The 12,416-nt window shown below is 40.6% G+C and overlaps 1 protein-coding gene across 10 annotated transcripts in view; it reads right to left on the bottom strand.

Moving 5' to 3' along the window:
* The window catches only part of TANC2 (tetratricopeptide repeat, ankyrin repeat and coiled-coil containing 2), a 266,923-nt gene that overhangs the window by 14,965 nt on the left and 239,542 nt on the right, over positions 1-12,416 (bottom strand). For all 10 annotated transcript variants that reach the window (XM_081027315.1, XM_081027317.1, XM_081027318.1 and 7 more), the window contains 5 exons: positions 11,145-11,381; positions 9,666-9,851; positions 8,383-8,476; positions 2,437-2,570; positions 1,383-1,506 (listed from right to left, as the gene is read on the bottom strand). In XM_081027315.1, coding sequence (XP_080883441.1) covers positions 1,383-1,506; positions 2,437-2,570; positions 8,383-8,476; positions 9,666-9,851; positions 11,145-11,381 — 775 coding nt within the window. The remainder of the gene's footprint in view (positions 1-1,382; positions 1,507-2,436; positions 2,571-8,382; positions 8,477-9,665; positions 9,852-11,144; positions 11,382-12,416) is intronic.

Raw genomic sequence — 12,416 nt, 5'->3', positions numbered from 1 at the left:
TCACAGTTCCTATCATAGTTTTCTATAAATAATGCAGGCTAAAATAACGTTTGTAGAATTCGTTGATTTAGTGAAAGTTTCTGATTTAAATGTGAAGAAATGAAATAGTACAAAGACAGAATGCCTGCAGTGGTAAGAGAGAAGAACTCTCTGGAATGTGTGCCTGATGAGCTTCTACTGGAATGAGGCAGACACTATGCAGCTATCTAAAGGTTATCAGTGGCTGAAGAGGCCCTGCCTTTTCCAGTAGACTCGGGTTGTTCTGGAACATTTATTCCTGCCACATCTTATCCTGGGAATCTAGGCACATCCCTCTTCCTTCCCAGCCCCCTCACAGCAGAAATGAAGAGACATCATGAAACCAGACTTGTTTGGTGGCTTGTACTGGGGAAGCAAGAACAGCTTTGCACACTGGGAGCTCAGTTCTCTGATTCTGGCTCAACCTTGTGAGTCTGAGGTCGTGGAAGCATACTGTCTTTGTAAGGTACAGCTAAAGATCCAATAAGTTGTACTCTGACATCTTAGAAGAAACCTCATCTTTTCCCTAATTCAACTATCCTCAGTAGCTTCAGCCTGGACATGATTCTTCAGGAGGCTGGTTTTCTTGAATATAATTTCTTGGATATAATTATAGATGTTTATGCCCAGTTTACTAATAGGGGAAGCTAATTGGAATGACGTCATTAAGGTCAGTCACAATCATGTAAGTGCTCAAGCTCCACTAGATGGTGCTGTGGGGTCACCGGAGACGTGAGCTTTTCCACAAGCGAGATCTGTCACTCATCACTGTTTTGCACAGGTGACTGAGGTCACAGCAATCAAAAGGAGCCTGGGATGTTTTGACTGTGGTATGTGTCCTTTAACTTATTTCCCACTCACCAGTAATATGTGCATGTTGGTAAATGTCAAAAGGAACTTATTACAACAGGAGGAGAATAATATCCTGATTTCTTAAATAGGGTTGTCATTGTCAGGAATTGTCTTAACCTCCATTTGCCTCCTTTGGATACAAGAAAAATATCAGTTGTGAGGGCTTACAAAAGAATCGATGAAGTTAAAGTCAAAATACAATCCCTGGAAGATGAACATTTATTGATTGTACATTAAAAATTAAAGTTTGGAGCTTACTGATTTAAACTGAAGAGTTTCAATGTTAATTTGATTAGGATACTAAAGATCCCTCAAGCCATAAGGAAATGGAGAATATCAGAGTTAGAAGGGTCCCACTGTATATAGAAAGAGAGGAGATGGACCTTTATTTTCTAACCAACTGGGTTAATAATATCTATTCGTAACATTTCTTGAAATCCATCACTGGAAGTTAAGAGTTCCTTGCATTATTATGGGCACTGACCATCCAGCTCTGGCATCCCAGGACTGACCTTGTGCAAGTAGAAAGTCCACAGTCCCTAGATGGCCTTCGGAGGCAGCCATCATCAGGGGAGTGCGGCCCTGCTTGTCTGCCATGTTGACGTCAGCTCCATGGGTGAGTAAAAGGTCAACAATCTGCAAGTGCAGAGAAAGGGGGACCAATTATCCAGGAAGAGCCCCTGAGCAGACACATGCATGCTGTCCCCTCCACTGTGTGAACTCCCACTGCTATACAGGTAGGTCACTTCTACATGTAATTTTCCACTGCAAGAACCCCTCTAGTTCCTGTAGTCCTAGTACCAAGTGGTTTGATCTCTGACTCTCTTAGGGACAGCTAAGTGAAAGGAATTCAATTCTGAATGTTTGACTCAGCCACTGAGTCAAAAAGAATTTACGATAACAAAGGCCAAGATGTAGACTAAACAATTCCATAACTGAAGCTCTAATACAAGTCACTACCTATGTCAGTGCCATTTTATTGACCTCTGGGAGTTGCAAACCTGCCTGCAGTGAATATTTACGACTGAACTGAATACAAAATGTGCCTCTGATAAGTCATTAGCACTTTTTGGCTTCTAGAGCCTTTTTTCCTACTCAAATACTTCGAAAGATTATTATGAATATGTTTTCTTTTCCATCCTAAGTGTATGAATTAGCACTTATCCAGAAGCCAGACATCTGGAAAGATCACATAGCTAGAATTTATATACATCACAGTTTCTTTTAGCAAGTCAGAGACACCTGCAAGTAAGTGGTTAGCAGAGATCTGTTGAGATATGAACCTTCCCAAGAACCTGTGGATACTGTGGAATGTTCTCTGGAAGGACGTCACTCCATGACCAGGCCAAAAGGAACTAGTTCATCTATACAATCTAAAGCATAATGATGATTTTGAATTTTTGACATATTTTCAATTAACTAGATTATTAATAACAAGTGCCCAAGTCCTCAAACTCAATGACTGCTGAGTAACCCAAACTTTGTGATTTCTTTTTCTTTCTGTATCAGAAATTCCCACTTAGAACTTACCCTTCACGTGGGACTGGAAGTGGCTACCCTGCTTACCTGCCAGTGGCCTTGGCGAACAGTGCTGAATAGGGGCACTGCCCCTCGGCGGTTGGGCTGGGCCACTGCCGCCCCTTGTTCTAAGAGCAGACGACACACCTCCAGTTTGCCCCTTCCGGCTGCAGCTGTCAGGGCTAAGGGCAGAGAACGCAGACTGAAGACAGGTGGTTCTTGCTCTGTCTAGCACTTTGTGTTAAGCACAGCAGTATATGTGTTTAATATAACCACTACTTTACCTTCAAGAATAATGATTTTAGCTACTTTTGACATGAAGGATATTTTTAAAGAAAAATAGTAAAACTATATTGAAATGGGCTTATAAATTTATTGAAAAAATCACCTTTGATCAAACTTACTTGGTTTCATTTTTCCTACTCAACTTGCCTTCGCTGCGTTTGACCTTTTTTTTGGGTACTGCTTCCCACCTACAATCCTTCTACTGGTCTATGTGTGGGTAGAATGGAGAGAGAAGGGCCTTTGCAGAGTAAGGTCTATTTGAGAATTAGCCAGGAACCACCACTGGTCAACCTCTCTATTCCTCGGCCCTTAAATTTAAAAAACCAAAGTCAGAAATTGCAGTGTAAGGGCTTTGGGTCAGTTTTTATTTTTTTTTCTCCATTAGCTGAGACAGAAGTTTCTAGTATATCTGCCATCATTTTTATATGAGGATCAGAACTGTCCTAAAGATGAGAGGAGTGACAAAGGCTCTTCTGAATATACAAAATAATGGAGTCACAGATAAAAAATTGCTACGGTGAATATATAGGACACAGCAGGACAACGTTTGAACATTCTTTTCGTGCTATTGTCCATTGTTTCTTATCTTTGATATAGTGGAGATTCTGTAAGTGCCTATTTCATCCTCTGAGTACTATTTCAATAGTAACAAGCAGAATCTGGAGATGTACTTTCTACTAAGTCTATATTTGAACACATATATTTTTGTCTCATTTAACCAGGAGATAGCAAACACACAGGTTTAGTGTTTAAAAGAATGGTTGAGGGTAGGGAGGATGGTAAACATTGTTAGAAGATGGCAAGAGTTATGCTTTTGAAGAAAGATACAGAACTTTGTTCCAAACTGACTTGGAAAATAGATTGTGGCAGTCAGCAGGTCCTTCCTTTATTATGGCCACCTACTCCAATGACAAATCAAAAAAAGATAACATTTGACAGGTACAGATAATATTTCAGTTTGTAAATGTTGGTATCACAGAAGGGAAGAGGCTTGGTCCTATCTGGGTGAGGGTCATTTCCAAGTTCTCAAGCCCTGAATTGATTGGTATGATTGGTATGACAGGTATTGATTGATATGATTATTTACTTGACAAAGAAGGTTTTGTCTTTTATTTGTTTTTTTTTCATTAAAAAATATGGAACGGTTCATGAATTTGCAGAGGCCATGTGCAGGGGCCATGCTGATCTTCTCTGTATTGTTCCAATTTTAGTATATGTGCTGCCAAAGCGAGCACTTGCCTTTTATTCTTTAAATCAAAGTTTTAAATCAATATAAACTTTCTGAAATTTATATTTCTAATAGTTCAGGGAAAAAAACACAAGAGCAGTTTGAGAACTTGACTGGAAATCATCACATTGTCCATCTTAAACTTATACAATGTTATATATGTCAATTATAGCTCAGTAACACTGGGGGCGGGGGAAGAACTTGACTGGGCTAGATACTTGGTAGGAACCATACCACCCCCCGTTGGTACACAAAACAAATGATGTGGAAAATTTCTAACTCCTATGTTCTGATCCCATTTAAAGTAGCTACTAGGTAACAGGTTTGCAGCAAACTTCCGTTTTAATGTCCCATGTATGGGGGGGCGGGGCAAATACATTCTTTTACACAAAAGAATGTATAGTGCACTGGAGAAAACACAGACAATATGTCAGAATCAAGTCTCCTAGCAATGATGCCGAGACAACACAGAGCAGAACACAGTAGAACGTGCATCGCCAGTGCCCACCTCGAAAGCTAAGCTTACACTGTTCACTCTAACCCGGAGCTGTGTTGCTCTGGCTGGCCCACCGGGTAATACATTTATATGAGAGGGAATGTTCCACTTGGCCTTTTCCTTTGTTGTATCTGCTCTGTTGCTTAGGTTATGAGGTAATTTGGCAGGATCTCCAGCTGATAGTTGCACATGGTGATTAACACAGCTGGCCAACTTCATCTCAGAACAACACAACTCTGTAAAATGGGGCCTGTGCTTTTCTAAATCCAAGCGCAAGGAGTTGCTTTGGCTGGATTTTATAGAAGTCTTATCAAAAACTGTTAAAAAACTTTTTGAAAAAATGAAGATGAAGGTAAAGCCAGTTCTGTAAAACAACAAATTCTTAGAGCAAACACAGCAGTTTGGAGCCAAATCTCTTCCTGAGAGACCAGTAACAAAATTTGTTCCCTAGCTTGTCGGCGTCTGATGACATTATATGACATAAATGTTCCTTTTTTTCAAATGGAAACATCTAAGGAGTTTGAAGAGGCAGACAGGATGCGGCTTACAGTTGGGGAAATAGCCAGAGTCTGCTTGGATGGGGTGCTGACACTTAATACAATGCAGTGAAGCAAACGGTTCTTTTGTTTATCCACTTTCAACCTTGAAAGAGTACAGCAGACAGGTCATGTAAGACCAATGGGAGGGAGGTGGTTGGAAAGACATACACTGATCACTGCTAGGATCCAAAACAACATTAATCAAACCTTTATTGAGCTATTTGTCAGATACTGTCTCTGCTCTCAGGGAACTCATGGTTGAGGTAAGGACAACAGACAAATTAACAAATGCATTACTACGCAGTGTGATATGCACAGCAGAGACAAGCCCATGGACGCTGCTTGTATGGAGGGGGCACAGAGGAAGAAGTATCTGAGAAGGTCCCCAGGCAGAGACGACAGTCTGAGCTGGACGCTGAAAGAGAAACAGGAGACTTACAGGCATGCAAGGGCAAGGGGGAGGTATGCTTGGCAGAGAGAGAGCATGTATGAAGGCAGAGAAGTGGAAAACAGTGTGTGTAGTATTATTGGAGTTACTGGAGAAGACAAGGCTAGAAAGCATCACTGGTCTCTTCATGCTACGTTAAATAACTTCATGCTACAGGTGGTCATTGAAGGGTGGTAAGCAGGAAAGTGACATGAACAGATTGTGGCTTAGAAAGATCACTTTGGCTGAAGTCTGGGAGGTGAATCACAAAAGGGTGAGGCTAGAGACAAGAAGATCAGCTAAGAGGTAATTGTAAAAACGGAGGCAAGGGATGATGAGGGCATGAATTTAGAGTATCTTGTTTACTTTGCAAACTCGCTTCTTTTGGGCTATTGGATGGCTCAGGCCCTCCAGAGTTGCTAGCTTTTAACGGTCATCCTAGCCTACGCCCATCAGACAAAAGAGAGAGGAGGGAGTGGTGAACAATCATGTCACCTCAATTGCTTTTTTTCTGTGTTGTTCCATGAGAAGTCCGTGAAAACCCTGTGGGATGGGAGGGGGTCAGCCAGATGGTGAAAGCTGAATGTAGAAAGCTGCTATATGGAAAGATAAAGAGGCTGCAAAAAGGGGACAAAAGCAATCAGGATATTCCTGTGATCTGCTTTTAGAAAATCTGATATGTAAAAATTACATCTCAATTACTATTTCATTATATGCTAAGATATATTTCATTGATTCTAAGGTATACTCTTTTTCCTTCACATTTTAACATTTCTAATATTAGAATACATCTTGCAATTGATGTTATAATAAAGAACTGTGTCAGCTTAATAGGCAGATTTTTAATTTTTTTGTAGTGGCACATAATATAATGGTTATATAGTTTCTTGTAGTTAGTGGTGTCTTAGATTCGATAGGTCAGGAATGCAGATATGAGACCTCAACCAGATGGCTGCAGGTCATAGACCTTCATTCCCTATATAAGGGAAACATACATAAGATTTTGCCATTGGAGGAAATGTCCCAATTCTGTACATCATTATAAATTTTAAATGGTTATGTGCTGTAGGTTAGAAAGGAACATGTATACTTAGTAATAAATCTATTACTATTGATAGGAAAGCAACACCCAGTCTATTGTAACACACTAGTGGTGAGTTGTTGGAAAATTTTTACATAGCAATGACATTATTTCCCAGAAATATTTCTGAGGTCAAATAACTTTTTATAGATCTATAAATCATACTACTAATACATTTCATTCTAACATATTTAAATAACATTTTATGTTTATAATGCTGACATTATTTCATATAAATATCAAGTTCAACAACACAATTCTGACTAGCAAAGTGACACAAAGCTTTGATTTTTTTTTATAATCTTGAGATATGATATATACGTAAGAGAGTGTAAGAAACTTTATGGCAAGCTTTTAGTATATGTGCTGCTGAAGCGAGCACTATGGCAAGCTTTAAAGCATGAAATGTTTTAAAAGTCCTGAGACCGTAAAGTTTTATTCTAATGAGAAATTCTTATCAATAAAAATAAGTCTTCCACTTAGTTCACACCCTTCTTGAACATTCTTAAGGAATTCTTTCAAGTACAGCACCGGAATGTGTTTGCTATTCATCACTATATTAATGCCGTAATTTCTATCCATTATCGCCATTGGGCCACTACTTTATTTTTTTGCCCTCCCCAGTGGTCACAGGTGTATAGCCTGACACCAGGGGTCTGCTGGGGGCTGTGGCAGTGCTGTGATGATAGGAGTGGTAAACCAACATGTCGCTCCCGCAGCGCTGGGTCACAATATGCACACTCCAGAACTGCTGACGTCCTGGCCGGTCTCTTCCCCTCAGCTTGTCCTCTGGCTTCCTCAGGGTGGGATCCCAGAGACAGCAGCTGTTCCCAGCTGCACATTTTCCTTTAATCTGTCACAGGCTCTTAAGCTGCAGCTGCCTGGCATCTGCTCCCTTTGTCTCATACAGAGGGAGGGATTGTTTGAGAAGCAAATTCCTGGGCTTTGGACCATTCTACGTGATGTTAAAGAAGCCATGCAACTTATATAAGATTTCTGCCATGGGTGGAAATATCACAATTCAATAGGTAATTTTAAAGTTTAAATTAATTCAAGTGTCTTTTCTTTTTTTAAAAAAATAACACTCAGACCCTAACCAAAACACATACCCTTCTTGTTTGGTAAAATAGTCTCCTTAAACTGGCCATCTCAATATAGGTCTACTTCTCCTGGCAAACATGACACATATCTGTGGTGTCTCTACAGTTTTCACTGCCCTGGTTTCATAAAAATAACAGAAAAGGTTACTAATGTTTCTCCAGATATTCCAGTTTAGACTTGGGAGAAAGACAAGAATCATGTCCTGCAAAGGTCACAAGGATGAGACTTCTGTTTGTGTCATAAGTACCACGCAGTATAGATATCGCTATGCTGCTGACCAAAGGGGATTGCGTGGGGCTGAGCTTTTTAGGGTGGCACCTTCATCTGCATCCAGATAGCAGCTTTACTCATAATGTGTCAGATACTACTTTGCCATAACACTTGGTTAAGCCAGAGATATAGATAAAAATTTAGCCTGCTAGTTTACAACTATAGGTGAAGAGAGTTATTTTGATAGGAAAAATATTTATTCCTAACTGCTGTAGGAATTGAGAGAGAGAGAGAGAGAGAGAAACAAACCACAACTATTTTCTGCTCTGGTTTGGCACACTGTAAGGAAACTTTCAGTCTTTTGAAAACATTTAGGAACAAGAACGGGGGAAAGTTTTGTTTGAAAGAAGACTCCAGTGCTAATGATACGCAGAATCCAAAGGGAAAGAGGATTGAAAGAAGGAAATTGTTTGACTTTTCACTTTGGCTGAACTGGTCTCCAATACAAAAGCCATCAGAGATGCCTGAGGTATGCCAGAGAAAAAATCAAGGTGGGAGATGCAGACAGTATCTCCACACAAACACAACACATTCATGAGAGAAGAGAGTGATGTCTGTGACAAGTACCTGTCTCTCCCCAGAGACTGTCAAAGCTGTTGATCTGTGCTCGTTCCACTTCCTCTTCATCTTTTTCTGGAAGATCAAGTAGGTAGGAGACAATCTGAAACAAGAAGTTGTGTCAGCTCAAGCTTCACGTGGAACCCTATGTTACTGACACTAGCCTGTGAGGTTTGGAAGGAACATGGATGATCCAGGTGTTACGAAGTCTCTTGCACACGAAAGGAATCTGAACTGCTTGTCCTAGCAAAGAAACCCAAAGCTGCCATGAGCATTTGTTCCGGTACAGCTTACGTGTTTCTCTTGAACATAATTCACTTATATAGCATGTGATTTAAAAAATTACATAGTCCTCATATTTAAGTTAAAGAAACAACCCTTCATCCTCCCAATAAGAATACCAATAAATAAACAGAAAAAAACAATCAATAAACAAAAACCAGAAAATAAATATGGAGAAAACGTAGGGCATGTGTTTCTTCAAAGCAGAGCAATTATGTTTTTTCCTCTCAGGAGTACAAGGACTGTTTTGCATACAATAAAGGGAGAATGGCTGCTAACAACAAAGAAAAGTAATAGCTCTGTTTCCAGAAATTTGGAGAGAGTTAAAAAAAAACAACCTCCCATAGATTAATAAAAATTCCAATTTTACTTAATATTCCCTTGGTGACCTATCAGTTCAGTCGACAGGGTAGCTGTGTCACTGAAGCCTCTCATGCTTCAGTGAGAGGCGAGCTGACTTGGACTGGGCCACGAAAGTTGATCATTAAATTTTTAGGAATTTTTCAAGACGGTTGTTAAACAAAGATGTTTATTAGAAATTAAATAACAAATAAATTACACTTAAAACAAAAGTTAAAAGATAAAATCTCGTAACTTCCTGATTATTTAACTACATTTTACTATTATCTATGCTCTTGATATTATTTATATTTATTGTGTCTGTATGATGGAAATATTACATAATGGTGTGCTACTGTACATCCCTTCACAACTTCGTATTCACTGATGTCACAGTGGTGGCTTGAAATCAGCCAGGGTGGGAGTATTTACACCCTGGAAACATTACAAATCAGGATTTGATTTAGTGCTAAAAGCTGAAAGAGGTTCTAGTTTGATGCATATAATTAGATGAGGGTGAGAAGTAGTTGGACATTAGATCACATACCAGATTTAATGACACTAAAATTATTGGGAAAAGAGTTATTAGTAAACTGGGGTACAACTCCATTTATCAAATCATGATTGAATTGCAACCCCAACCCCCAAAACCTTACCACCTGCTTTCTTACCTCAGTGTAACCCATGCTGGCTGCAGCAATGAGGGCCTGTTGGATGGCGTGGCTCTTCTTAAACACCCCTTGCTGCTGGCCAGCCATTGTCCAGTCACATTGAATCAAAAACTTGACAACTTCCAGATGACCTCGGAGTGCAGCATGGACCAAAGCACACTGCCCATTCTTATCCAAGTGATCCACCTACGGGAAGGGGACAGAGCAATTTGTGAACAAATACTTGGGGTTGTATTTCCAGTGTCGTCACATCAGCTAGCTGCACATGGCTGGACTACCAAGGTTCATCCTTTCCCATTCCCTGAACCAACCTCTGAGAAAATTTAGAAGATACTCTCCTACTCAGCCTAGATCACCACTGAGCTACAAACCTGGGAGATGCCTCTCTGGGGAGAACCTCATTTCATAGGGTCAGGCTTCTATCTTCACATTAAAAGAAACCAAAACACAAAACTCCCAGCTTCAGCTTTGCTTTCCTGAGGTACATTCTCCTTTGTCCTTAGTTTTGTTCTGACCAAGATTTGAAAGACTTGTAGTTCTCTTGGTGTAAAAAAACTGTCTTTAAAATCATGAAAGGAAAGAAAAACATTTTGAAGCTCAAATTTTTTTTGGTCTTCTAAAGAAGCAAAGTATCTCATATCATGAATCACACTTCTGACCACCAAACTTTGGCAAAGGCTGCTCCTCTCTTCCAATGGGAGGGCAGAATCTCAAAAGATCTGGCCAAAATGGCTAGAGGTACTTGGAGCTTACTGCTAGACTAAGTTCCAATAGCAGTTTTTACAACTGCAGTACTGGTTACAAGTTTGGGCTGAAAGAAGAGCCTGATTAAGATCAATCTATCAGAAAACCCCTAGCTACAAGGCTCAGAAGATGAAGAGCCTTTTCTGGCACGTAAGTAGGTTACCTTCCAGCTGCAGTTAGAGCACTTGAAACAGAACTCCCCTCTCTGATTCTCCCCAGCATTAGGTCCACTTAGCCACTTATTTAACAAATGTTACTGAATGCCTACTATGTGCAAGGTACCACACAGGATTAAAAAACAGGTGACTGAGATAATAAAATATAGATTCTGTGCTCAAGGACTTTTGAACAAGGTAGGATTTGACATAGCAATGACTATGACAAAAGCCGGTCCAACAAAGGAGAATATAATAAATGCCATAAGAAAAGTAAAAATGCTGCTCCTCTTCTCTTCCTTGCTCTGAGCTCAGTGGAGAATTTCTTGGTTGTTAGGCAGGGGCTTTTTGTGGCTGCTGATAATGCAGTTTCCTAAGTGCCTCTCCAAGGTTTTAGGGCTGTGTCCGGAGGCAGTGTGGAACTGGCATACAAACACTGGGATGTATGCAGAGCCAGTACTCCCTTTGATCTGCTCCCTAATAGGGCCGATGTGCTCTACCTAGACTCGTGAGTTAACACAGGAGATAAGGAAGACGACAGCAGGAGGAGAGGAAAGCAGCAGAGCTAGGCAGCCATTACCTTGGCCCGTTTCTTGCACAGCAGCACAACAATACTCAGGAAGCCTGCGGCGGCGGCATAGCCCAGAGGCGTCAGGCCGCTTTCAGAAGAGGCATCCACATTGGCCCCAAACTCCAACAGCAGGGCTACCATTTCTGTGTAACCAAGATGAGACTGGACGCACAGAATTGGAGCATTATTTAAAACCTCTGTCCGGTAATTAATGTTGGCACCTCCCAAAATCAGCAGTCGGCTGACCTAGAAATAGGTAAATAAATAGAAATAAGACTCAGACAAATATCAGTCACATCCTTTTAGTCATCTTCTATTGAGTCATCTGGGACCCCCACAATACTGCCTAGTAGCATTTAATAACTACTCGGTCTTATAATTATAATCTGTTCCTTTTTCCACACTTTGCCTTTGGAAAGGGATATAAATAGTCTCTTTTACATAAACCTCTCAGTAACTAGAGCAAATGCCACCCATACTGTAGTTCTGAACTCAGTCTCTACTAAGTGAACTGTTGGTCAGAAAAGCTCCTATCAAAACAAAACCTACCCAATATTGATTTACTCCCTAGAAGCAGCAGGACCTGACCCTATACATCAGAGTCCGCTTACAGAAGGTAGAAGGTTAATAGGTTTGGTCTTCAACTCACAGAATAAAAGGTAACAATTTAAAATGCAGAGGGTGCCAAAAAAATGTATACACACTTTTTAAAAAAGATTTTATTGGGGAAGGGGAACAGGACTTTATTGGGGAACAGTGTGTACTTCAAGGCCTTTTTTCCAAGTCAAATTGTTGTCCTTTCAGTGTTAGTTGTGGAGGGCAGCTCAGCTCCAGGTCCAGTTGCCGTTTTCTAGTTGCTCCCTTGTGGGAGCTGAACTGGCAACCTTGTGGTTGAGAGGACGCACTCCAACCAACTGAGCCATCTGGGAGCTCAGCGGCAGCTCAGCTTAAGGTGCCGTGTTCAATCTTAGTTGCAGGGGGTGGAGCCCACCATCCCTTGCGGGACTCCAGGAGTTGAACCGGCAATCTTGTGGTTGAGAGCCCCCTGGCCCATGTGAGAATCGAACCGGCAGCCTTCGGAGTTAGGAGCATGTAGCTCCAACCGCCTAAGCCACCGGGCCGGCCCCACATTTTAAGAAAGGAAAAAAGTTGTATTAAAATTGTAATACTCAATATATACCTATACAAAGATGAATACAAAGTTATGTGTATAGATTTTTTTGGCACCCTCGTATACTAAATTATCAATATAAGACAGTCAAAGACAAGTCAAAAATCAAT

Source organism: Rhinolophus hipposideros (genome assembly GCF_964194185.1).
Source record: "Rhinolophus hipposideros genome assembly, chromosome: 20".
Lineage (NCBI taxonomy): Eukaryota > Metazoa > Chordata > Mammalia > Chiroptera > Rhinolophidae > Rhinolophus > Rhinolophus hipposideros.
Note: the sequence above shows the minus strand (reverse complement) of the source record. Positions and strands in the feature narration are given on the sequence as shown.